The sequence below is a fragment of the Ursus arctos genome, unplaced genomic scaffold (assembly GCF_023065955.2).
Source record: "Ursus arctos isolate Adak ecotype North America unplaced genomic scaffold, UrsArc2.0 scaffold_22, whole genome shotgun sequence".
NCBI lineage: Eukaryota > Metazoa > Chordata > Mammalia > Carnivora > Ursidae > Ursus > Ursus arctos.
Window position 1 is genome coordinate 27971497 of NW_026622897.1, and position 27201 is coordinate 27998697.

The 27201-nt window shown below is 40.9% G+C and overlaps 1 protein-coding gene across 1 annotated transcript in view; it reads left to right on the forward strand.

The window, feature by feature from the left end:
• The window catches only part of JAM3 (junctional adhesion molecule 3), an 83635-nt gene extending 57175 nt beyond the window's left edge, over positions 1–26460 (forward strand). The window contains exons 2-9 of the mRNA XM_026505376.4: positions 14518–14583; positions 15065–15178; positions 19687–19839; positions 20297–20499; positions 21499–21598; positions 23757–23886; positions 23985–24039; positions 24353–26460. Coding sequence (XP_026361161.1) covers positions 14518–14583; positions 15065–15178; positions 19687–19839; positions 20297–20499; positions 21499–21598; positions 23757–23886; positions 23985–24039; positions 24353–24388 — 857 coding nt within the window. The 3' untranslated portion in view covers positions 24389–26460. The remainder of the gene's footprint in view (positions 1–14517; positions 14584–15064; positions 15179–19686; positions 19840–20296; positions 20500–21498; positions 21599–23756; positions 23887–23984; positions 24040–24352) is intronic.
• The last annotated feature ends 741 nt before the right edge of the window (positions 26461–27201 follow it).

The following is a 27201-nucleotide window of genomic DNA, read 5'->3' on the forward strand; positions in this document are numbered from 1 at the left end:
TTTTGCTTATTAAAATAAAATCGGAGCCTATGGGTGTTGTTTACAGAAAAAAGAAAGAAAGGAAAAAAGAGGTTTCCCTCTTGGATTTTAGCTTTGGGTTGACACTGAGCTGGTATATTTTCATAATTATTATCAGCTTGAGAACACACCAGCCTGAAGTCAAGTCTTTTCCTTAATACAGTTGGAAATGTCATGTTGTTTGGCTTTATAATTCCTTTGTCATCTCTGCTCACCTGCAAAGCAGCCCTCCGGGACTGGACCCCAGTGCCTACATTCTCAGAACTCCTCCATTACCGAGCTGGGATTAAATACCTTTGGACTAGAAGACCAAGAGCCTTTGCCAGCTATGAATTCAAGCATATTTTGATGCTCAGAAACTTAGAATTTCCGGATTTGGTATAAAAAGAATGATCATTTTTATATTTTCATTTATTTTACTTGTTTTTCTTGCCACCATTTAGTGTTCTCCCTTTCAGTTCCTCTCACCCTCCCTTCTTATTTCTTTCCTTCCTTTTTTCTTTTTTAGCCTACCTCTCCTTCACCTGCCTTGGACCTCATATTGAATTTTCTTGGGATTCTCATTTATATTATTCCACTCATGGTATTTAGGGTTAATGTATTTCTGGCCTCAAGTCTAAAGCCATCCAGTTTAAAACTTACTGTTTCTTGGGCCACTAGGAAGACATTGATCTCTATATAGCAAATATAGTAATGATAATAATGATAAGTTAATAATAAATATTCCCCTATCTTTAATTATTGGTAAAAGAAGGATAGAAAAGTTTCTAATAATATTTTACAGTTGGGAAAAATGTAAGATACACAATCACACTGAAAGACAATAGGAATATTAAAAATAGGGCCCAGATTTCTTGATAGTAGTGTATAGCTTTGGCATATAGAAGAGCTTTGAAAATGGAATTATAAGCACAACACTGAGTGGTTACCTCTGTACTGGATTGGGTCACCTAGTTCTGGTTGAAAAAACATTTGTCAGTTCTACTTGAAGCAGTTAAATCCTAGGAAAACATGGAGTCCAAAAATGCCAATTTCCTAATTTATAATGGGAGCTACATTGCCAGAAGAAACACTGAAAGAGCAAAGACAGCCCTGGGTTTGAATCCTGGCTCTTTGGCCATCTGTGTTGTACACTCTGTAGGCTATTGACATGTAGATTATCATATTGCATTGAAATTGTGTCTCTCCTCCACTTTATAGTCAATAACATTTCCAAAAACTTCTTGCATCTCAGGTATGATCGTTGGGAATTGAGGTACAAAGATGAGTAAGAATGGCTGAAATAACATATAAAAAATAAAAAGAACAATAATGCTAGTTTGAAGTGATATCAGCAAGAGGTAGAATAGGAAACTCCAGGCTCTTGTTCTCCCACAGAAACATTGAAAAAACAAACAAACAAATAAACAAACAAAAGTCGAACCAACTTTGTAGGAGCTTTGGAAAACAGTTGAAGGTTTATAGCAACCAAATAAATGCCCAGTTGAGAAAAAACAATCTTCAAAATGGTAGGGAAGTTTTATGACATTTTTACTCTTTGCCCACTGTAGTCTCTCCCTATCCCTCTCCCCCTCCTCTGCCCCCTAAATTGGAGGGAGCAGAGCAAACCTTATTTGCTGATTATTTGGTACATTTATTCTAACTTTTCTGGACATAACTGAAGGACAGACATGAGGTGCTTATCTTTGTGTCACATAACTTGGAATGCAGGTGAGAAAAGCAGTAGGCACTGCTTGTAAAAGCTACAAGAGGACTACAAACCCACAATTGCTGGAAGAGATTCTGGGTAGAGATATACAATAGGCCATCTTAGGCTCAGAAGAGAAGCTGTGATAAGACTAGGAAATTAGAACATTCAGAGCCACAGCATAACATTTCAGGGAGATCCCTATACTCAGAGCAAGCCTAAATAAGAAAGGGGAGAAGGAGTGCCCCTGCACTGAGCCAGTCTGCAAAGATTTGGGAGAGGTGGCTGTTCTCTTGTGTGTGTGTGTGTGTGTGTGTGTGTGTGTGTGTGTGTGTTTCAGTTCTTGGCATTCAAGAAAATATCAGAACAGGAAATGTCTGTCAGAACATTAGCTGAAGAGAAGGTAAAGGAACCTCAGTGACCATGCTCAAAAAGGAATAGTGTTTGAGAAAAAAACATTTGGAACTGTCAAAACAGAGTAGAACAGTTTTCAACAATAATTACACACACACACACACACACACACACACACACACACACACACACAGAGCAAACCCTGGGGAGGAGAATCTGATTTCCTGAGTAAAAGTTTTGTAATAGTCAAATGCCCAATTTTCAACAAAACCTGCAAAACATACAAATCAGCAGGGAAAACATGGCTCATTCAAAGAAAGGGAATGAAAAGAAACTGTCCTAGAGGAAGACCAGACATTGGATTTAGTAGAAAAAGACATTAAATAATTTATCTTAAATATGCTCAGAGAGCTAAGGGAAAAGGAAAACAAACCAGGAAAACATTATTTGAGCATCAAAGTATCAACAAAGAGATAGAAATTATAAAAAGGAATCAGAAAAAAATTCTGGACCTGAAAAGTACAGTAACAAATGAAAAATTCACTGGAGAGGGTAAACAGCATATTTGAGCAGGTAAAAGAAAGAATCAGTGAACCAGAAGATAGAGCAATATAAATTATCCATCAGGTCTGGGGAGCAGAAAGAAAAAAGAATAAGAAGAGGGAACATAGCCTGTATTATTTTCCTAGGCTGCCATAACAAAGTGCCACAGATTGAGTGGCTTAAACAACCAAAATCTATTTCCTCACAGTGCTGGAGGGTAGAAGTCCAAGATCAAGCTGTCAGCAGGTTTGGTTTCTTTCGAGTCTTCTCCTCCAGCATATGACCACCTTCTTGCTTTGTCCTCACATAGTCTTTCCTCTGTATGCATATCATTCTATGTGTCCTAATTTCCTATTTATATAAGATACAAATCAGATTGGATTAGGACTCCTGATAGCTTCAGTTTAACTTACCACCTTTTTAAGGGCTCTATCGCCACATCTCATCATATTCTGATGTACTGGGGGCCAGGACTTCAAAATATGAATCTTGGTTGGGGGGAGGAGGAGCACACAGTTCAGCCCATAACAGATCCTAAGGGATTTGCGGGACATTGTCAAGCTGACCACATGTGCTTTATGAGAGTCCCAGGAGAAGAGAGAGAAAAGGAGGCAGAATGATTATTTGAAGAAATAATGGCTGAAAACTTTGCCAATTTGATGGAAGTCATGAATCTACAAATCCAAGAACCTCAATGAACTCCAAGTAGGATAAACCCAAGGGGACTTATCCTGAGGCACATTATACTCAAACTGTCAAAAGCCAGAGACAAAAAGAGAATCTTGAAAGCAGCAAGAGAGAAGTGAATTATCACCAGGAATCATCAATAATGTTGTCAGCTGATTTTTCATCAGAAATGTTGGGAGCTAGAAGACTGGGGGATGGCATATTTCATGTGTTGAAAGAAAAACAGTCTAAACTGTAATTTTTATATGTGGCAAACTGACCTTCAAAAACGAGGGAGAAATTAAGACATTTTCAGAAAAGCTGAGGGAGTTCATTATCTGCTCTACCTAAAAATGTCAAAAGGAATCCTTCAAGTTGAAATGAAAGAACACTAGACGGTAACTCAACTCTATATGAAGATATAATGATCGTCAGTAGACCTAATTACACAAATATAAAAGCTAGTCTTATTATAATTGTGGTATATAAATTCTACAGAACTTAAAAGACAAATGCATAAAAATAATTATAAATCTATGTTATCAATAAGGCATACAACGTGTAAAGATGTAATTTGTGTCAACAATAACATAAAAGACAGTAGAATTTTTGCATAAAATTGAAGTTAACTTGGTATCAGTTCAAATTTGTTATAACTTTAGGATGTTATAATAAACCCTATGATAACCACAAGGAAAATATCTATAGAGTTTACAGTAAAGAAAATGAGAAGGGAATCAAAATGTGTGACTCCCGAAAAACAAAACATTAAAAAAAAAAAAAAGCAATGGAGGAAGTGAGGGACAAAAAGTAATATATACAGAAAGCAAGTAGCAAAATAGCAGAAATAAGTTTATTATTAGTTAATACTTTATTTTTTTTAATTTTTTTTTCTGCAGCCTATTTTATTTTTATTTTATTTTTTAAATGATTTTTTATTATATTATGTTAGTCACCATACAGTACATCCCCGGTTTCCGATGTAAGGCTCGATGATTCATTAGTTGTGTATAACACCCAGTGCACCATGCAATACGTGCCCTCCTTACTACCCATCACCAGCCTATCCCATTCCCCCACCCCCCTCCCCTCTAGGCCCTCAGTTTGTTTCTCATAGTCCATAGTCTCTCATGTTTCATTCCCCCTTCTGATTACCCCCCTTTCTTTATCCCTTTCTTCCCCTACCGATCATCCTAGTTCTTATGTTCCATAGATGAGAGAAATCATATGATAGTTGTCTTTCTCTGCTTGACTTATTTCACTTAGCATTATCTCCTCCAGTGCCGTCCATGTTGTAGCAAATGTTGAGAACTTGTTCTTTCTGATAGCTGAGTAATATTCCATTGTATATATGGACCACAACTTCTTAATCCAGTCATCTGTTGAAGGGCATCTCGGCTCCTTATTAGTTAATACTTTAAATGTAAATGGATTAAACTCTTCATCAAAAGGCAGAGATTAGCAGAAAGGATAAATAAATGATCCAGCTACATGCTATCCATAAGATGTTCATTTTAGATCTAAACACAAATGGGTTGAAAGGATGGGGAAAGATATTCTATGCAAATAGTAACCAAAAGATAAAATAGACTTTAAGTCAAAAACTATTAAAAGGGACAAAGAATGTCAATAATAATAATATAATATATAATTACAAATGTATACTTCAAACATCTGAGCCCCTTAATATATAAAGCAAACATTGACAGGATTGAAGGAAGAAATAGTTCTATAATAATAATTGGAGATTTTAGTGCCCACTTTCGATAATGGATAAACAAAATAGAAGATCAAGGAAATATAGGACGTGAACAACATTATGAACCAATTGGACCTAACAGACCTAACACTACACTCAGTGACAGCAGAATACACAATTTTCACAAGTACACGTGGAACATTCTCTAGGATTGATCGTATTTTAATCCAAAAAAAGTCAATTCAAACAATTAAACCATATAAAATATCTTTTCTAGTAACAATGCAATGAAGCTAGAATAAATAACTGAAAGAAACTAGAAAATTCACAGATATGTGGAAATCAATACACTCTTAACCAATGGATCAAAGAAGTTTTACAAAGGAAATTAGAAAGTACTTTGAGACAAATGAAAACACAATATACCAAAGTTTATGGGATTCAGAGAAAGCAGTACTAAGAACTAAAACACTTAAGATTTCAATAAAGAAAGGTCTAAAATCAATAGCAATGTTACACTCAAAGGAACTGGAGAAAGAAGAATAAACTAAACCCCAAACCAGCAGAAGGTAGAAAGTGGTAAAGATTAGAGCAGAAATTAGTTAAAAAAAAAAAAAAAAAAAAAAAAAAAAAAGAATAGAAAAAGAATAGAGAACAATCAATGAAAATAAAAGTATCTTCTTTGAAAAGATAAACAAAATTGACAAAGTTTAACTAGATTGACTAAGGAAGAAAGAAGGTTCGAATTACTAAAATCAGAAAGGAAATTGGGAGGGGTGTAACTACTGATTTTATAGAAATAAATAGGAATATGAAAGAATACTGTGAACAAGTGTACATCAGCAAATTGACAAATTGCTAGAAAGAAGCAATACTAAAACTTAGTTGTTAAGAAATAGAGAATCTGAATAGATTTTCAGGTAGTAAGGAAATTGAATCCATAATCAAAAACAAAGAAAAGCTTTGACCAGATGACTTCAGTGGTGAATTCTAACAAACATTTGAAGAATAACATCAATGTGTCTTGTCAAACTCTTCAAAAAAATTGAAGAGAGAATACCTTCTAACTCATTACCCTGATACGAACACCAAAGACACTACAAGAAAAGAAAACTATAGATCAGTATTCCTTAATATTGATTCAAAAATCTTACAAAAATACCAGCAAACTGAATTCCATAACATATTAAAAGGACTATACACCATGAATGAATGGGATTTGTTTCCAGAATGCAAGAATGATTTAACATATGAAAATTGGTTAAGGTAATAACTAGATTAATAGAATGAAGTTAACCACATGATCATCTCAATTGATGAAGTAAAAGCATTTGACAAAATGTAACACCTTTTCATAATAAAAACACTCAATAAATTAGGAGTAGGAGGGACTTCCTCAATATGATAAAAAACCATATATGAAAAACTCACAGCTAATATCATAAATAATGGTGAAAGACTGGTCTCCCCCTAAGATCAGGAACAAGACAAGGATACATACCTACATTCACCATTTCTATTCTACATAATTTTGAAATTTCTAGCCAGAGCAATTAGACAGCAGAAGGAAGTAGAAGGTATGCATATTGGAAAGAAAAAAAGTAAAACAATATTGGAAAGAAAGAAGTAAAATTATCTTTATTCATAGATAATGTGATCTTATATGTAGAAAACCCTAAAGATTACACCAAGAAGAAGAAGAAGGAGAGAGAGAGAGTGAGTGAGTAAGTAAGTGTGGGTGTAGCCTAGAGCTAATAAGGGGGAAAAAAAAAAACCCCAACATACAAAAAATAAGTTGCATTTCTACACATTAACGATGAACATACAGAAAAGGAAATTAAGAAAACAATCCCATTTATAGTAGCATCAAAAAGAAGAAAATATTTAGGAAAAATTTAATCCAGGAAGTAAAAGAAAACTACAAAACGTTCCTGAAATTAAAGAAGACACAAATAAATAGAACAAATTCTGGGTTTATGGACTAGAAAACTTAATAATGTTAACCCTACCCAAAGGAATCTACATTTCAGTGTATTGTCTTTCAAAATCCCAGTGGTGTGTTTTTCTGAAATATAAAGACCCATCCTGAAATTTATGTGTAATTTCAAGGGACCCTGAATAGCTGAAATCATCTTCAAAAAGAACAAAGTTGGAGGACTCACATTTCCTGATTGCAAAACATACTGTGAAGCTGCAGTAATCAAAACAGTGTGGTACCGGCATAGTGGCAGAAACATGGACCAGTGGAGCAGAGTGACAGCCCTGAAATAAATCCTTGCATGCCTGGTCAAATAATTTTCAACAAGGGTGCTAAGACCATTGAATGGGTAAGAATAGTCTTTTCAAAAAACAGTGCTGGGAAAACTAGATATGCACATTCTAAATAATGAATTTGGGCCCTTACCTTACACAAAAATAACTTAAAATGGATGAAAGACCTAAATACAAGATCTAAAGCTAAAATTCTTTGAAGAAGACATAATGGGAAAATCTTCATAACATTGGATTTGGCAATGATGTCTTGGATATGACACCAAAAGCACAGGCAACAAAAGAAAAGATACATTGGACTTCATCAAAATTAAAAACTTCTGTAAATCGGAGGGCACTATCAATAGAACAAAACAGAATGGGAGGAAATATTTGCAAAACATATATATAATAAAGAATGACATCCAGAATGTATAAAGAACCCCTGCAACTCAACAACAAAAAACCTACTTAAAAAAAAGGCAAAGGACTTGAATAAATATTTCTCCAAAGAAAATATACAAATGACCAATAAGCACATGAAAAGATAGGGAAATGCCAATCAAAGTCACAATGACATACTATTTCACACCCTTTAGGATGGCTATTATTAAAAGTAAAAAAACAAAACACAGAAAATTACAAATGTTGGTGAGAATGCGGAGAGATTGGGCCCCTCATGGGCATTGCTGATGGGGTCATAAAATGGTGCAGCCACAGCAGTAAAGTTTAGCAGTTCCTGAAAAGGCTGCACATAGAATTACCATATGATCCAGGAATTAAACTCCTAGGTTCATACCCAAAAGAATTAAAAGCCAGGACTCAAATAGATACTTGTAACCATGGTACATAGCAGCAGCATTCACAATAGCCAGAAGGTAGCACCAGCCCATGTGTTGATGAATGATGAATGGATAAACAAGATGTAAGTACATACAGTGGGATATTATTCAGCCTTAAAAAGGAGTGAAATTCTGATACATATTACACAGATGTACCTTGAAAACATGATGCTATGTGAAATAAGCCAGACACGAAAGGACAAACATTGTATGATTCCATCTATACGTAGTACCTAGAGTAGCCAAATTCATAGACAGTAGAATGGAGGTTCCCAGAGGCTGGGGTTTGGTGGAAATGGGGAGTTGCTGTTCAATCAGTGTAGAGTTCCTGTTCAGGATGATGAACAAGTTGTGGAATGGATAGTGGCAGTTGTTGCACAACATCATGAATGTCCTTAATGCCACTGAATTAATTATATATGTAAAAGTGGTTAAAATGGTGAATTTTATGTTATGTATATTTTACCAGAATAAAAAGTTTTTAAAAATAGTAATGGTGAGAATGTGGAAAAAGTGGATCACTCATATAGATCGTACATAGAAAACACAGTAAGAATATAAGGGGTGGAGCACCATGTCTCACAATCAGTTCAGATGTCTTGAGATAAAAATACCACATTCATTAAAGAGAAAATCTTTATGTCACCCTGACTCTGATTTTCTCTATTCACTGACCTTCAGTTGGGTAGGAAGAGCAGATACTCTGCCTGCTGCTGTGTTTTTTTAGAGACCCCAAAAGCAAAACCTCAAAACATTCATGTTCAATGAAATGTCAGAAACAGGTAGACCACTGCCAAATTATTCATGATCACGTGTTTGCATTGCATGCTTTGATCATGGATGCCATTAAGCCAGTTGATATTTTTACTTACGTATTCACTAAAAGAATTCAGGAAAATTTATATAAAATTTTAATGTAAGTTTAAATAGTTTTGAAGTATATATTTTCTGATGTGTAAATATTAATACTTTAAAGCTGTTACTTCACTTTTTTTTACTGTATCCATTGGATTCCAAATGTCACAGTGATTTGGTATTCACCATCATCATTTTAGGAATAAGTGTTCTATATTTTAATGTTGAAATGATTATAGATTCACAGGAAGTTGCAAAGATAGTACAGAGTGGTCCAGTGTACCTTTTTAGTAAAACAAAACAAAACAAAAAAACTTTGGTCATGAAAGTTTTGAAATTCAGATTTGAATTTTGAAAGCAATGACTTTTTGGTACAGCCCAACTCTGGAAACAGTTTGTGAGTTTTCTTTAAAAAAACTGACCATGCAACAACATACAGTGGGGCACATGTGCTCTTGGGCATTTATTCCAGAGGAAAGGAAACCTGTTCACACAAACCTGTAACACATGTTCACAGTAGCCTTATTCAGAATAGCTGCAAACTGAAAACAGCCCAGCTGTCTTTTAATGGGTGAGTAGTTAAACTGTGGTACATCCATGCCATGGAGTACTGCTCAGCAATGGAAAAAAATGAGCTATAGTTACACCCAAGTTGGATGGATCTAAAGGGCATTATGTTGAATGAAAAAAAAAGGTCAATCTTAGAAGATCACCTACATTGTATTTCCATTTCTATATATTATTTATATGTCTCTAAGTGACAGAATTGTGGAGATGGATAGCAGATTAGTGGCTGCCAGGGGTAATGGATGGTGGGGGGGTAGCTGTGACTGTAAGGGGTAGCATGAGGGGGATCTTTGTGTTGATGGAGTAGTTCTGTATCTTTTTTTTAGTTTTTTATATTAGTTGCAGTGGTGATTACAGGAACCTTCACATGTGATAAAATGACATAGAACCATACATATTTTTTCTACACATGTCAGTTGTCTAGTGTTGATACTGCACTATAATTATGTAAGATATGACCAATGAGGGAAACTGGGTGAAAGATTTACCGAATTTTTTTAAAAAGATTTTTTTAGGGGCGCCTAGGTGGCTCAGTCCGTTAAGTCCTGAGCCCCGCATCAGGCTGCCTGGTCAATGGGGAGCCTGCTTCTCCGTCTCCTGCTCCCCCTGCTTGTGCTCTCTCTTTCTCTCTTTCCAGGTGCCCCTAGAAAAAAATTTTATTTTAGAGAGAGAGAGCATGAGCCAGGGGGAAGAGTAGAGGGAGAAGGATAAGAAGACTCCACACGGAGCATGAGCCCAACATGGGGCTTGATCCCACCACCCCGAGATCATGACCTGCGCCTAATCAAGAGCCAGACACTTAACCAACTGAGCCACCCAGGTGGCCCAGGTTTACTGAATTTTAATGACCACGTACTGAAACCATAATATGCTTGGGACTTAACCACACCTGCCTGTAGAGGGGAGTCTTAAATCTGGGTAAGAGGTTTTGAATACAAACAGACAACTACACGTATCTTAGGTCCGTTCTAAGTCCAAGATTAATAATATGTTTGTAGGCAGGATGAAGAAGAGAGTGACCACATTATAGCCCTGTGAGAAAACTGAATTCAACTAAATGATTTTTTGGAAAGCTCAAGTCAAGGAAATCCAATACAGAATCCAAAAAATGCACCTTGATTTATTCAGCGAACACTTTCCAAGTACCTGCTAAATATCATTCAGTGTTAGAATTGAAGATAAAAAGATGAGTAAAACTACTAATACTTGTTCTTTTATACTAGAATGTAAGCTCCGTGAGAACATAGATTTTTATCTGTTTTATTCATGTATCATCTGTAATGTTTAGGCCAGTATCTGGCATATAATAGGTGCTAAATAAAAATTGCTGAATGAATGGATTCTCCTAAAAAGCTCAGAGTCTGATAAGCCAAAGTAGGTATGAAATAGGGACAGGAGCATATGATAGATGCTATCATAGATTCCCCCCCTTTTCTCCTATCTAAAACCTTTTCTCAGTCTTATGCAGTAATCTCTTTGTGAGTATTCTGATAGTACTGGGGTTCGGTATGTGCACAATTAAACTGTAGCAGCCCCCACTTCAGGGTGGCCTCTGGACTCCATTTCCCAGCTGGTTATGTCAGCATCTTACCCTCAGGCAGGGATAGTATTCCAGACCAGTTACTTGTGATGCCTTTAGGAATTAGGTTTGTTCCAGTCCTCATAGCAGCATTCTTTTACACTAGTTACTGCTATTCAGTTGACCTTGGACAACATGGGGCTAATAGGTGCCTGCCCCCCCACCCCTGCAGTTGAAAATCCTGTAATTTTTGACTCCCCCAAAACTTAACTGTTAATAGCCTACTGTTGAGCGGAAGCCTTACCTATAACTAATAAACAGTCGATAAACTCGTATTTTATATGTATTATATGCTGCGTTCTCATAATATAGTAGCCTGGAGGAAAGGAAAAGTTAAAATCATAAGAGAAAGTACATTTACAGTACTGTATGGATATTTATCTAAAAAATCTTCCAGGAGTGGTTGGGACAGGGGATGGTGGCGGCGGGCCTGGCCCCGGGGTGATGATGTTCCACAGCCTGGGGGTCTCTGTTCAGCAGTGGCAGCGGCTGGGCAGCCCATGGGTGCCGACGGCAGCCTGGAGGTTCAGTCCAGCTGACCCACCGGCCTGAGGTATACCGCCGGCTGTAGCCATCAGCAGCTTCGGGGATGGGGCAGTGCTGGGCCGGGAGGGACTCAGGGCAGCACCGGAGTAGCCGAGAGCCCGGCACACGGAGGACCCTCTGGGCATATTCTTCTGCGTCAGCCCAGCCTCCTGCCTGCCAGCCCTGGGCGCTCAAACCGACCACCCTGTTGGCACATGGGCCACCTGTAGCCCTGTCTGGTACCGGGGCTCCCCCGGGGCTGCTGACGGCTCCCTGCGGGCCTCCCCTCCCTGCGTTCTCCGAGGGCAGCAAGTGTTACTCTGCACCAGTCACCTTTGATCCTGCTGTGGAGACTGGGGTGGGCAGTTGTAAATAAATACCGTGTGGCTTTTGCTGTCAACCCTTAAAAGCCCACCTATAAGTAGACCTGTGCATTTCAAACCTGTGTTGTTCAAGGGTTGTCTGTATTTTAAAGTGGGATCTGGGCTTGTGGGGCTGGGTACATGAGGTAGTGTAGACTATATGTAAGTTTACGACTTAAGAATGATAATTTTTAAAAGACTTGTTTAAGAATAGAAGGAGGATTCTGAGGTGTAGGACTCCCATGTGGGCCTCCTCAGCTTGGGCCCAGCTGTGGTGAATCCTCACCTGGCCAAAGCGGCACTTGCTTGTAGCGGTCCTCTGTTGTTTAATCTTCCTGGGACACACTGTCTTCCAGGACTGGCACAGGCAGTTGCCTGTGAAACTTGCTCGGGGTAATTGGGCAGGAGACGGTCTGGCTGAGGCTTCATTAAGGAGTACAGAGCATTCACCTCTTTGCTGCAGAGTCGAGGCATTAAAAGAGGTGATTATTTCCATTTTCTGGGCTCTGTTAACCTTAGTTTCTTTTAGGTTGTAAGAAGCACATTGGCTTAGTTCACTCTGGAGGTTTATTGTCAAGAATGTGTCTCAGTTGGCCTTCATGAAATTCGGCATTGTTGCAGATACTACAGTAACTTCCCCTTACGCTCTTTGTCCTCTGGTACAGTTGTTACCAAATCTAGTGTTTCCACCATTTTGATAAATCAGCGAATCCCTCCTTTTACTCCTATTCCACTCTGTTTCTCTGGTGACTGTGAGCTCTCTAATGCATTCTTAACTTCTCTTAGCGTCATACTTCTTAAAGGAAAGGGGCAGATTGGGTTGTTTAGTTGTTTATTATCCAGTTGAGTGAAGCTCCCATGAGTTACCTCAGAGGCCTCTTAGATGGCTTCTGGGTTGGAAGCTGATTCCTGGTCATAGTCATTTGTAACCAGAGTTTCAGTGTCTCATCATCTAAATTATAGTGATCGCACTGAAAGAACTGTCTGTGATCATTTCCTTAGAAGGAACCTGTGTGGCCTTGGTAGATGTTCAAAGCCTCATTTATTACTCTTTATCAGTGGGTCATTGGGAGCTTTCAGACTGAAGGAGAAGTAGAAAGTGCTGCACATACATGGGATGTGTTTCTGGTTCCCAAAACGAGTAGCCCATGGTTAATCAATTCAAAATAAAATGATCTTTACTTGTGCTGGTTCTGTAACCTTTTGTAGAAGTTGGTGTTCTAGAAATTAATAGCAACTCAGGTGTATGTATTATACTTCTGATTTTCATCCCTCTTAGTGAACTTTTTGTGGCTTTTGCTATAATTAATGAAGTCTTACAAAATAAGAAAGATCAAAATGTATACTTGGAATGTACACATTAAATAAGATTTAAAAAGGGGAAAGACTGGATTGTTGTGACCCGCATCCCACTAATACACAGGGAGTTAGAAACCCGCTTAGAGTACATGTCTCTCTGCATGCTGTCTTTAGCTGGGATAGTAAGCTAAGATCCAGAGACCTTAATGAGGGTTTTGTATGAAGGCCTTCTTTGGGGAATGCGTATTTTCCTAGAGGCCAGGCAGCTGAAAAATGAGATTTTTGTGGGTGGTCAGTGTACCTACTTGATCTTCTCCAAGAAAGTAGGTAACACATTTGAGACCACGATAAACTGGTTTTAATGTTTGTCGAAACACATGGCGAGTCCGATGCTGGTTTTGAAAGGGATTACAATGCAATCGGCTTATCTTGATTTCATCAGTAGCTTCATTCAGTTTAGCTTCATGAAAATTGTTATTATTTTTCTCATTTTACCAAAAACTAGTAAAAACTTTTTTTTAAAGATTTTGTTTATTTATTTATGTTAGAGAACGTGTGCCAGCAGAGGGAGGGAGAAAAGCAGACTCCCTCTGAGTGGGGAGAAAAGCAGACTCCCTCTGAGTGGGTAGCCCCGCATGGGGCTCGATCCCAGGAGCGGAATCACGACCTGAGCCGAAATCAAGAGTTGGACGCTTAACTGACTGAGCCACCCAGGCGCCCCTAGTGAAAACTTTTTAATGGATGGGAATCACTGGGTTACATGGTTAATATAGTGAGGTGGTCTCTTAGCTGGTTGATATCTGTACCAGAGAATGTTGTGTCATCCTGAAGGGGAAGGTACCAGGCCATGGGTCCGGGCCATATTAAACCCACCAAGAGTGTGGTTGCTGGGTTGGAAGCCTAGAGGAGAGGAGAGATGCAGGAGGCAGGAATGACAAGGTCCAGGTGGGTCTGGATGAAAGACGTTGACAGGATTAAGAATGGCTCTGAAGCAAGAAGGAAATTCTTAGAGCTTTAGCTCCAGGGCGGTTATGTCCTGAACTAAATTTTCAGAACTCCTCCCCTCAGTTCATTCCAGTGAGGTCACACTAAGAAAGAAAGCGATCAGCTTGCTGTATCTAAGAGACTTTGTTTTGGAATATAATATTTTTCTATCCTTTGTGGTTAGTGATGGTAGCCTACATAGAAGGGAAAAATCTGAACTTGGTTGGAGGGTTCTCTGCTTTTTAGAGTTGTATTGTCTCTGATTTTACTTTATGTTTTTCCTTCAGGTTGCTTGATTGGGGCGGTGAATCTCAAGTCCAGCAACCGAACCCCAGTGGTACAGGAATTTGAAAGTATGTACAAGGGAGAATGGGCACCATCTAATGGACATTTGGTAGTCTTGCAGCCAACTCAGGACAGACACACATGCCTGCAGTGCCCGAGAGGTGTCCTGGTGGTGGCTCCTTAGCGGTGCGTTTGCTGTGCACGTGTGTCAGTGAAGCACTCCTTCAGCAGGTTTTGTGCTGGCTAGAATCAGATTCCTGCCCTGGCTTTGCACATATATAACAAAGAATTTTCTTACATACAAGCAGAGTATTAAGGGGGAGTATGTACTCTATGTAGTAAAAGTCCTTGCTAATTGTCTTTGTTATTTTTCTGGCTAAAATTCATCTTTTCTTAAAGTCATTTAGAACCTGGAGACAGATTTTTTAACCTGCGTGCAAGACTTCTTTAAGATTAGAGATAGCTTGCAGGGTCCAGGTATACAAGTGATCATAAAATTGTTTCCCATTCCCTAAGAGGTCTTTTTTTTTTTTTTTTTTTGCTCATTAGGTGTGGAACTATCTTGTATCATTACGGATTCACAGACAAGTGACCCCAGGATCGAATGGAAGAAAATTCAAGATGACCAAACCACATACGTGTTTTTTGACAACAGAATTCAGGGTATGATCCTCTAATCTCTTCCTTTGTCCACAAGGCCCAGTCATATACCTGTGCCCAGAGACTTTCTTCTGACTGGTGATTGTTTTTTTGTTTTGTTTTGTTTGTTTCACTTACGGAAAATTCAAACATGGAAAAGTAATGAGAATAGTGTGTTGAACCTCCCTGTCCCTGTCATTCAGCTTCAACAAGTATCACCTCATCAGTTATGATTTAAATCTATCTGTAGCCCGTCCTGTTGATCTATCAGAGTGAACATTTTCCTAGGCCATCTTCTTATCATGGTCCCATCATAATACCAGCTGAATGAGTTAATCAGAAGGATCACGTGGAACAGCAAGGAGACCAGACAGGTATCTACTGAGCACCTGCTGTGCGCCAAGGTTCCCACATTGAGAAAGCATTTGCTAGAACAGACGTCAGCTTAGGGTGTCTCTGATCACATGCAGTAGGAGCAGGGCAGGTGGTGGGGGAGGCTTCCCGGAAGTGACATCTAGGCTGAGTTATGAAGCTGGTTAACCAGGCCAGATGGTGAGGGGTGGGGTGGAGGAAGGTGTTGGGCAAGAAAGAATGCTCTGCATATAAATGGAAGCAAAGGCAGGTTGGCTTAAGGAAACTGCAAGTTCTCTGTCACAGCTGGGACTTCAGGAGGGGAGAGAGGAGTGACTCCGCATGCTGGCGAGGCATGGCGGGGCCAGGCAAAAAGCACTGAATGCCACGCAAGAATGGACAGTATCTTGAGTTCTGCAAAGATTTTTTAGAGGGAAGGGAGATGATTTCATTTATACTTTAGAAAGACTTTACTTGGCTTTGGGGATGGGGAAAACGCAGAGCAGGGGTGCTAATTTAGAATTTTTTTGCAGATGGCAGAAGGGAGCTGCTGATGGCCTGAGCTAAGGTTGAGGCAGTGTAGAGAGAGATGGGGAGGGATTGCTAGGAGCTGGCTGTGGCAAGGGAGGGAGAGAGAGAAATTATAGATGACATGCAGTGGGACCTTACCTTCACTTGCACGGGAGGGACGGGGTAAACACGAGGGACAAATGCAACAGCTTCTAAGGGCTGGCTTTGGAGTTCCCAAAGAAGTCGATAGTTGGGGCTTCAGAGAAGATGAGAGATGTTGTAGAAACAGCCAAATTTCAGTCTTCCTGCTTTGGGTCCCCAATATCATCAGGAGTCATAGGCTCTTAAAAATCATCTTTTTGGGGGGCATCTGGGTGGCTCAGTTAAGCATCTACCTTCAGCTCAGGTCATGATCCCAGGGTCCTGGGATCGAGCCCTGCTGCTGAGCAGGGAGTCTGCTTTTCCCTCTCCCTCTGACCCTCCCCCCTCTCATGCTCTCTCTCTCTCATTCTCTCTCTCTCTCAAATAAAATCTTAAAAAAAAAAAAAAAAAGAACTTCCTGTTCCTGGGAATTAAACACCTTACTCTTAGCCAGAGGGATGGGGGGAGGGTATTTATACACAAATTATGAGGGCTACAGGAAAATTTGAATCCTGCTTGGCTTCTTCTCTTGCCTTAATTCAGGACTGTGTCAAAAGCTTCCCCCCAAATTTTTTTATACTCTTTTTTTTTTTAAGATTTTATTTATTTATTTGACACAGAGAGAGCACAAACAGGGGAACAGCAGAGGGAAAGGGAGAAGCAGGCTCCCCACTGAGCAGGGAGCCCGATGTGGGGCTCGATCCCAGGACTCTGGGACCCTGGGATCATGACCTGAGCTGAAGGCAGACACTTAACCAACTGAGCCACCCAGGCTCTCCGATCCTGAAAATTTTAAAAAAATTTATTGTCGAAGTATGGGTGACATACAGTGTTATGTTAGGTTCAAGTATACAACATAGTGATTAGACAAATGGTACTCAGTGCTCACCGCAAGAAGTGTAGTCACCATACAACATTATTATTATATTATTGACTATATTTTCTATATTGTACGTTTTATCTCGTGACTTATTTATTTTATAACTGGAAGTTTGTTTCCTTTAATCCTTCTTCACCTGTTTTGCCTTTCCGCCCACCCCTTCCCCTCTGGCAACCACCAGTTTGTTCGCTATAAATCTGTTTTGAGCTTTTATTGTTGTTTGTTTTGTTTTAGGTCACACATAGAAGTGAAATCATATGGTACTTGTCTTTCTCTGTCTGATCTCGTTTCACTTAGCATATATTCTCTAGGCCCATTGATGTTGTCACAGATGGCAGGATCTCATCCTTTTTTATAGTTGAGTAATATTCTCAATTATATTTATATAAACATCCCATAGCTTTGATAGATTTTTATTTACTATTTTCTTACATGGTGGAAATTCTAATCCTCTACTAATGGCTACTGGATAACAACCTTCCTATTAGAAAATGCCTTTGCAAATGTTCGTCTTTCATCATAAGCATTTTTCTGTTTTTATTATATTATGGTAAATCCTTCCTGTTCTTGCCACCTGTCAGCAGATTTAGTAATAATTATTTTCTATTTTGTGTCATTTTTTTCTAACTCCTTCCCTTATTTGTCATTCTTTTTTTTTTTTTTTAAGATTTTATTTATTTGACAGAGCACAAGCAGGGGGAGTGGCAGGCGGGGGCAAAGGGAGAAGCAGACTCCCCACCGAGCAGGGAGCCCGATGCGGGACTCGATCCCAGGACCCTGGGATCATGACCCAAGCCGAAGGCGGACGCCTAACCGACTGAGCCATGCAGGCGCCCCTTTATTTGTCATTGTTTAGGTTCTTCATGCTTCTTTGAAAGAGTTACCATCTTTTTATATAGCATATATAATTTATATAGCATAAAACATTTTTTAAAGTGTACCCTTCAGCGGTTGTTAGTATATTCAACAAAGATGTGCAGCCATCACTGCTATCAAATTCCAGAACACTTCCATCAACCCCAAAAGAAACTGCATATCGTTTGCAGTTCCCCTTTGTCCCCAGCTGCAGCAACCAGTAACCTCCATTGTCTCTGGGGATTTGCCTATTCTGGACACGTCACATAGACGGAATCATACAGCATGTGGTCCTTTGTGATTCCTCCTTGCACTCAGCATATTATTTTCAAGGTCCATGTACGGCGTAGCACGTGTCAGTACTTCATTCCTTTTTATATGGGGGAATAATATTTCATTGTAGGTAGACCACTTTTTTTTTTATCCATTTATAAGTTGATGTACACTTGGGTTTCCAGTTTTTGGCTATTATCAATAATGCAGCTATGGATATTCATGTAAACATAATGGTTTTTGTGTAAACATAAGTTTTCACTTGGGGACAATAAATGACCACAAGTACAATTGCTAGGTAATGTGGTAGCTGCATGTATAGACTTTTTAAGAACCTGCCAAACTATATTCCCAAGTGGCCACACCATTTTACATTCCTTCAGCAGTGTATTTCCCTGTATCCTCGCTAACATTTGTAATTGTCTTTTCCATTCTGGCCAGCCTAGTGGGTGTGACGTGGTATCTCCTAATGGTTTTGATTTGCATTTCCTTAGTGACTAATGATGCTGAGCATATCTTCATGTTCTTGGTGACCATTTGTGTATTTTCTTTGGAGAAATGTCTACGCAAATCCTTTGTCCATTTTTATTTATGTTATTTGTCTATTTATTGTTGAGTTGCAAATTCCTTATATATTCTGGATACTAGTCCTTTGTCCCGGATACATGATTTGCAGATACTTTCTCCCATTTAGTGGATTGTCTTTTCAAAACTTGCATGTGTCCTTTAAAGCACAAAAGTTTTAAAAATTTTTTATGAAAGCCCAGTGAGAGCCAGTGTAACTTTTTTTTTTATGCTTGTGGTCTTGGTGTCATTTCTAAGAAATTATTGCCTAATCCGAGGTCATGATGATTTATGTCTGCTTTTTCTTAAGTCATACTGTTAACTCTTGTTTTTTTTTTTTTTTTTTGAAGATTCCTTTTATTTGAGAGAGAGCGAGTGCTCGAGAGAGACTACAAGAGAGAGAGAGCACAAGCAGGGGGGAGGGGCAGAGGGAGAGGGACAAGCAGACTCCGCATTGACAGCCGGGCGTCCTGGGATCATGACTTGAGGCATGACGAAGGCACACACTTGACCGACTGAGCCACCCAGGAGTCCCCACACTGTTAACTCCTCTAGGAGGGTCTTCGTTGTGTATAGTGTGAGGTAGAGGTCCAACCTCATTCTCTTGCTTGTGGATATCCAGTTGTCCCAGCACCATTTATGAATACTGGTTGTTTTTTAATGTTGTTTGTTTGATTTTTTTTTCTCTTTTGATGGGGAATCCTGGCTAGGAATGATGAGAAGGAAATGAGGTCCCTGGTTTAACAACAGAGACACATGTAATGAGTCCTCTTACAGACCAGGTACTATTTTGGTGCTCAGTGTCCTCAGTTCACCTCTCTTCTACAGAAGCAGAAACAGAAGCCAGTCTGCGGTCTCCTTATTGAGGCATTAAATGCTAGCCCCAGAAGCCACCTTCTTCAGGTGGCAAAGATGTCTTTAAACTGTCTTTTTATGTTCTGCATCCTCTTTTCTATAGGAGATTTGGCAGGTCGTGCAGAACTATTGGGGAAAACCTCTCTAAGGATCTGGAATGTGACCCGGAAAGACTCAGCACTTTATCGCTGTGAGGTGGTTGCTCGAAACGACCGCAAGGAAATTGATGAGATTGTCATTGAGTTAACTGTGCAAGGTAGGAACTCACACGAAGTTACAACGTGTACCCCCTTTAGGCCTCATGAGTCTGTCTATAAAATAAAAAAGATTGGGGAAGGAGAAAAATAAATAAATACAAATTTTAAAAAGACCAGGTCTTTCCTCCTAGGGCTATATCCTGGGGGTATCACAGGACTTAGGGGGTGGGAGGTTATGGGAGCTCGGACTGCCTGAGTTGGGGTGGAAAGTGAGAAGGGAAGTGGAGCTCCAGCCACTCCCCTCCACCAGCTGTAGGAGGTGCTCCTTGGGAGGTGGAGGCATTGGAAATACGCTATGGGATTACACGGGCAGGATGAGCCTGCGGGCGTGACGTGGGGATGGCACTGGCGCATTCCCTGGCTGGTTTTCCTGTTTTGGGAGCAGGTTTACTGTGGGCTTTGGGAAGAATCAGTTGTGTTGCCGATCTGAAACCCCAACCCGTATTTCTCCCACAGTGAAGCCAGTACCTCCTGTGTGCAGGGTCCCAAAGGCTGTGCCCGTGGGCAAGATGGCCACGCTGCACTGCCAGGAGAGCGAGGGCTACCCCCGGCCGCACTACAGCTGGTATCGCAACGATGTGCCACTGCCCACGGACTCCAGAGCCAATCCCAGATTCCGAAATTCCTCTTTTCTCCTAAACTCTGAAACAGGCACTCTGGTAAGATCTCTTCTCAGACGTGAGGATAGAAATGTCTTTGTTGAGGAAGGGATACCTCTGGTGGAAAGAGCACTTATTAGGAGAGACAATGAACCTTATAAGACAGAAACTAAAAACCTATAATATTGGAGATTCTGTGGGAAAAATGAACCTCCCCTCGTTTTTATAAGAAAGTAAGTTCTAAGGGGATAAAATAAAGGAAGGGAAACCTGTAAAATAAAGGTGATTGTGGAGGTCTGTTAAACAAATGTAGTGGGTAGGTGATGTTAGGGTCCTGATGTGATTAACCAACTGTAAAAATCATGAGCCAGGGAAATTGGATGACTGGCGGGATATTCGACATTAAGGAATTGTTCGTTGCTCTAGGTGCAGCAATGGTATTGTAGTTATAATCTGAAGAAGTCCTAGTGTTTTAGAGTTGCGTGCTGAAGTATTTATGGATAAAATGTGTCTAGGAGTTTCTTCAAAGTAACCTGGTGGTGGTGGTGGGAAGCGGGTGGGGGGAGAGATGAACTAAGATGGTTCGTGTGTGGAGGACAGACTGCCTTCCACAGCAGCGTCTCCGCCGGGCTTTCCTGCAGCCAGGCCTCCTGATCGTGGTGCCTCCAACTACACGTGGTAACGAGCCAGGTTATACAGGATCCTCTGTATTCGTATTGCCCAAATGTTGCTGAGAAACAATCCTCAGCAGAGAGTCTCTTTCCCTGAATACAGTAAAGCTCACACTGCATTCTCAGTGTGGCTTTGATATCTCCAAAAACCTGAGGGGATCTCATGGTTCAGGAGTTCTTGGGTGAGACAGCTGGGGAATATCCGGGAAGAACCTGGATGGTGAGCGGGAAACCGAAAGGAAACCAAGAGCAAACGAGCAGACGTTTGACTAGGCTCTGGACTCAGCACCCTGGTGGGTGAGAGGAGTGTGGCGATCGCTTCTCTTAGGTCCCCAGAGGTCCACCCTGTTGACTGGTCTCATGATTTACTTGTAATTTCCTGGAGCAGGTTTTCAATGCTGTTCACAAGGAGGACTCCGGGCAGTATTACTGCATCGCTTCCAATGATGCAGGCTCAGCCAGGTGTGAGGAGCAGGAGATGGAAGTCTGTGAGTCCCTTTTTGAAAATATTTCATCTGAAGACTGGCACGTGGTTAGAACATTTTGAATCTAATATTAGACCATCAGTTTAGACAACTGGTCAGCTTTCTTCTGGAGAGGGCTAGACCCACTAAAACCTACTCGGGTACATTGAAAGGAAAGATGAGAAAGTTCTGAGTAACAGCTAAATGACGAATAAGTGATTACTTGCAATATGCTTATCTCCTCAAAATAGACTTTCTGGTGTTGGGAACACAGCTAATCATGCCACTTTTAACTGAGTTTTATTTATTTTTAAAACATTTTTTAAAGATTTTATTTATTTATTTGACAGAGAGAGTGAGCCAGAGAGCACAGGTGGGGGGAACAGCAGAGGGAGAGGGAGAAGCAGGCTCCCCACTGAGCAGGGAGCCCAACTCAGGGCTCAGTCCCAGGACCCTGGGATCATGACCTGAGCCGAAGGCAGACGCTTAACCTACTGAGCCACCAAGTGGCCCTTAACTGAGTTTAATAAACTCCATTTCTGGGGTGTAAGCGTCTGACTCTTGATCTTAGCTCAGGTCTTTTTTTTTAATAATTTTTTATTATGTTAGTCACCATACAGTACATCCTTAGTTTTTGATGTAGTGTTCCATGCTTCATTATTTGCGTATAACACCCAGTGCTCCATGCAACACATGCCCTCCTTAATACCCATCACCATGCTAGCCCAATCCCCCAGCCCCTTCCCCTCTGAAGCCCTCAGTTTGTTTCCCAGAGTCCACAGTCTCTCATGGTCTTGATCTCAGGGTCATGAGTTCGAGCCTGTGTTGGGCTCTGTGCTGGGTGTGGAGACTACTTAAAATAGATAGATGGATGGATGGATGGATAGATAGACTAACTCACTCCATTTCTTTGATAGAATTATCAAAACATAATGTCGTATAAGGTCTGGTCTCCAGAAATTTATCCAGTTATAATCATGTTGTGGTAAGCTGACACCCAGAGTTTTGGCCTCAGTAACTTCACCCCGTTCTGTGATGCTGCCGTGTCTAGAGTGCTGGTCCTGACGGGGAGGTGCTGAAGGCAGGGCTGGGCAGATGCGGCATGCCACAATCCCCATCACCTGGGGAGCTAGCTCAGCGCATACCGACCCGAGCAGTGTTTTCCAAGCTTGTCTGATTGTGAGAATCGTTTGAGTGCACTGTTTCACGTACGGATTCCGAGGCCCCACCCCAGGCGTACGGACTCAGTCCCCAGGGGAGGTCTGGAAATGTCTGTGTGTCAGACAGAATTCCAGGGGATTCTTGTCATCTGTCAAATTCAGGAAACTGCTCCAGGGCAGGAGGAAGACTCTTGGGCTTTGCCCCAGACCTACTGAATCTCTGTAGTGATAGAGCTTGGGAATTGACATTTTAAAGTCAAAATTTCAATTTTTAAATGCACACTCATATTTGAAACCACTGTACTAGGATGAGGGAGAATTTAACAACTTCCAAGTTAGTTGGCTTATGTTGGTATATCACCTGCATGTTTTCCATTGCATTTTCATCTGCATGAATGAAACAGCCCCAGTGCCCCACACTGAAGGGACTGAGTACCGTTGCCAGGTATACAGAAATGGGAAGAGGGGGTCAAGGGCTCTTCTCCTAGGGGCTTGTAGATATGAGGCCAGGCAGCCGATAGTGAAAGGTCATGTTGCCACCTCATATTTTTACTTTTCAGTGCTGTGAGAAACTAGTTCTCTTTCCCCAAATAATGCACAGCAAAGGGAATCCTTGGAAATTAGGATTTTTTTCTTTGGGATTCCTGGTTCCTTAATTCTGTCTTTATAAAGTGAAACCATTTTCTCCATTAATAATATTTTCAGGGATTTAGCCAGAAGATTGTAAAGCCTTTTATACAATGCTAAGCCCCCTTTAATACAGGATTAAGTATAACAGCATTTGAACTTTGGAGGCCTCAGTACTTTTTCCAAGTGAGAGCGGGGGTCTGGTCCTGTATGTTCCAGGCTAGAAAGAGTTGAAGTGGTCTCACGCTGCTCTTCTGGCTGGGGTAGGCATGAGAGGGCAGAGCGGGCAAGTGGAAGGATGCTGGAAGGAAGGAGGCGCAGTGGGGGTCAGGGGCTTTTGTAAGTAAGACCAGATAGTGTGTGTCCTTTCTTCCCTCAATCCCTCTCTTCTCCAGATGACCTGAACATTGGTGGCATTATTGGGGGGATCCTGGTGGTCCTTGCTGTACTGGCCCTGATCACAGTGGGCATCTGCTGCGCGTACAGACGGGGTTACTTCATCAATAATAAACAGAATGGCGAAAGGTGAGCCTGTCTTCTGTCTTAAGTGACAAAACCAAAGTTTAAGTTGGGATTACATGAAAAATCAGTAGTCACTGAAGCCCTCTCTCCTCGTTTTTCAGTTACAAGAGTCCGGGGAAGTCAGATGGCGTGAACTATATCAGGACAGATGAGGAGGTAAGGGAAGGAGTGAGACAACAGAGCTGACATTGTTTAGGAAACCTAGAAATCGAGGTGTTTCCAGCAGAAAAAAATGACATTCGTCCTTGGAAACCCTCCCAGTGCAGTGTTTGTACACACTCTCGGCGTTCACGTTTTGCAGGCTCTAATAGTTGATGTTACTTTTGAAGAATGGTTTCATTTGGTTTGTTTTGCCTTAAGTTTCTTCTTCAGGGAAGCAGGGATTAGACCTGGCTTCCACTCTCCCTCTCCACTCAGGGCCCTGGGTTGGTAGAGCGTGGCCGTGTCTAACCCTGTGTTGGCCTTGCAGGGCGACTTCAGACACAAGTCATCATTTGTGATCTGAAATCGGACGGTGTGGCTGAGGGAGCACATGCAAATACCTCTACCAGAAACTCCTATCAAGAGCAGCCCGGGAGCCAAGTGCACTTGGACAGAGCTAGACACTGCGCAAAAGCTTTTTGTTTTGGCCAAAGTTGACCGCTACTCCTTTCTTACTTTTTAACAAGCCACATGAATAAAAGAATTTTCCTCGAGATGGGTATAGTCATCACAAGGGAAAACAAACAAACTGCATTTCCCTGAGGCTGATTCCCAGTCTGTCTCTGACCTGGCTCCCGCCTGAGCGTTAGGGTGACTGGAAAGCTCTTGCTCACAGAGGCGGGGCAGGGCGCTGTGGGCCTGTGAAGCCAGTTTATTTGCCACTCACCTACATCAGGGTGAGTCCCGTGTGGGGGGCCACCAGGCAGCCACGTAGCACCCCCATTGCAGGGCTTGGGAGCACGACCCACCGTGACACCTGCAGCTGCAGTGTGAACCAGTGAATCTAGAAAAGAGGCGTTTTTTTTTGCGGTGATCTTGTCTCACAGCTGCCCACAGCCAGCACTGCGGATTCTTCTTGAAGATTTTGTTGATCAGTATTTTAGTGTCCATCTTGGAAAATGTTTGGATCAGAATTTTATAAAAACAGCCCAAATCAGGAAGGCAAATTGCTTGTTGGAAGAAGGGATCTTCTTACTGGTAGGAGCCCTGCTTGTCCATTGGGGGGAGGGGGGTGTCAGTATTTACATAAAACCTTCATCTTAGGCGAAATCTGAAATGGTACTGAAATAATGTTCTGCTTTTCTATGGGTGTTTATTTTATAAAATTTTACATTCTAAATTTTTGCTAAAGATGTATTTTGGTTATTGAAAAGAAAATTTCTATTTAAACTGTAAATATGTTGTCATACAGTGTTAAATACCTATTTTTTTAAAAAATTTCAACTTAATGGTAGGAGTTCCAAGCTACTAGTGTTAAATTGGAAAATACCAATAATTAAAGAGTATCTTAACCCAAAAAAATCCTCTCGAGGAAGCTTACTGGAACATTCCTTTTTCCCACAAAAGTTTCAGCATTTTTCACAAGAGAACTTATATAGTATATCAGACCTCTTTGTTACTTAGGAAACCTTTAAAAAAATTCCAGTTAAATATTTAATGTCAAAATCTGTTTGCATCTCTCCAAAAGAAACGTAAGGAGCTCTGAGGTTAGCTTTGAGCGGCCTCGTCCTAGATTACTCAGACTACCTATGCCTAGAGACTGCCCAGAAGTGCTTGGATGTACCTGTGAAACCACATTAGCCAGTCCCCGGGCTTGAGTCCTGCGCCCCACTCTAAGTCGATATTGGCCACTAACTTTGAAGGCTAGCCAGTGTGTGCCCTGCCGTCTTTATTGGCCTGACTGTGGTTTTGGGTGATTAGCTTTATAGTGTTGGACAGTTGTAAGGTGGACACTTCAAGAAGGGTGGGTGTCTCCCCTGTGGTATCCTAGCCTTTGGGTCCCCTGTGACAGAGCTCCTTTTGGTTATGGATGGCTCACGAAACAAAGCAGCTACTGCTGTTTGTTTTAAAATTCATTTTACTTTTTTGTGTAGCTCATAACTGTCCAGGGCCAAAGGCAGTTCTGAAAACTACAGTGTTTTTTGAGAAAACGAATTCCACTCTTCCTCTTTGCCATGAAGCAAGCACGGAGACACCGCAGGTTGTGTCTCACTTCACAATAAACCCATTATGTGGTGGCGGCGAGGCCAGCCCTTTGAGGAACATCAGCTAGTGCAGCCAGGGCAGAAAGCCCGATGGCGAGGAGAGCGGAATGCCTGAATCAAAGGCCGTTTTCTGATTTTGATTTTAAAGTCTTTATCTACCCAAGACCCTGCAGCTCACTGGGTGTGCAACAGAAAAATCCTTCAAAAGCCTGTTGTTGTTCAAGAGCAGATGTTCTTCGCCTCAGATGCATTGCTGTGTTAAACTCCTGATGTGAAGCGGTTTGAAGAGGGAGCTGCTCAGAAGAGCGTCCCCAGTTCCATTGTGTGCTTCAAGGATGGTTTTTATGTAGAAGGATGTAGTCGTCTTGGGATTAAACTTCCAGTGTCTTAATTTTTTATACTTTGGGTTTTTTTTTTAATTGAATACTTGAGACTTATGTTGACTTTTCTTCTTTAAGTTCTGTGAATACTCTGCCATGGGGTGTTTGGCAGAAGCAGTGAGCAATTCTCCATAATTGCTTAATGGTACCCATCTTCTTTTGCGTTTGTGTCTTGAATGCTTAGACTTAAGATATCCCTTCATCTTTACCCCCTCTTGCTAGAAAGGGATAGTGCCCCCATTCTCTAATTGTTGGGGAGCCATACTCTAGCTGCCATCTTGGTTGTCCTAGTGATAGGACGGCCTTATCGACTCCCTTCTTATGACCGAAACACCTCCTATCCTAGTGCCATGTGGACTGGGTCTGACAGAGAGAAGTGAGTGTGGAGTCTGGGAAGTTGTTGCCTAATACTGTAAAAATGTAGACAGAAAAGGAACATTCATGTGTTTTTAAGATGTGAATGTGACTGAAGACTCGAAGATTCTACAAGGCTGTTGTGGCCTCTGGTGTGGCTGTTGCTGTACATAGACGTTGCAGACTTGTACTAACACACCTATAAGTTGGTATTTGTTAAACCTCATTTATAAAAGCTTTAAGAAAAAAATCAACTTTGCCTCGTTTTTTTCCTCTTATGTGCTCTTATGTTGAGTTTACCTCGTTTTCCTAGCATTTTGTTAGGCAAGTACAATTAAAATGGCACAATCTCAGGTTTAAAGAGAGACTGCCATCAGTTACCATCTACTTGATTTGGA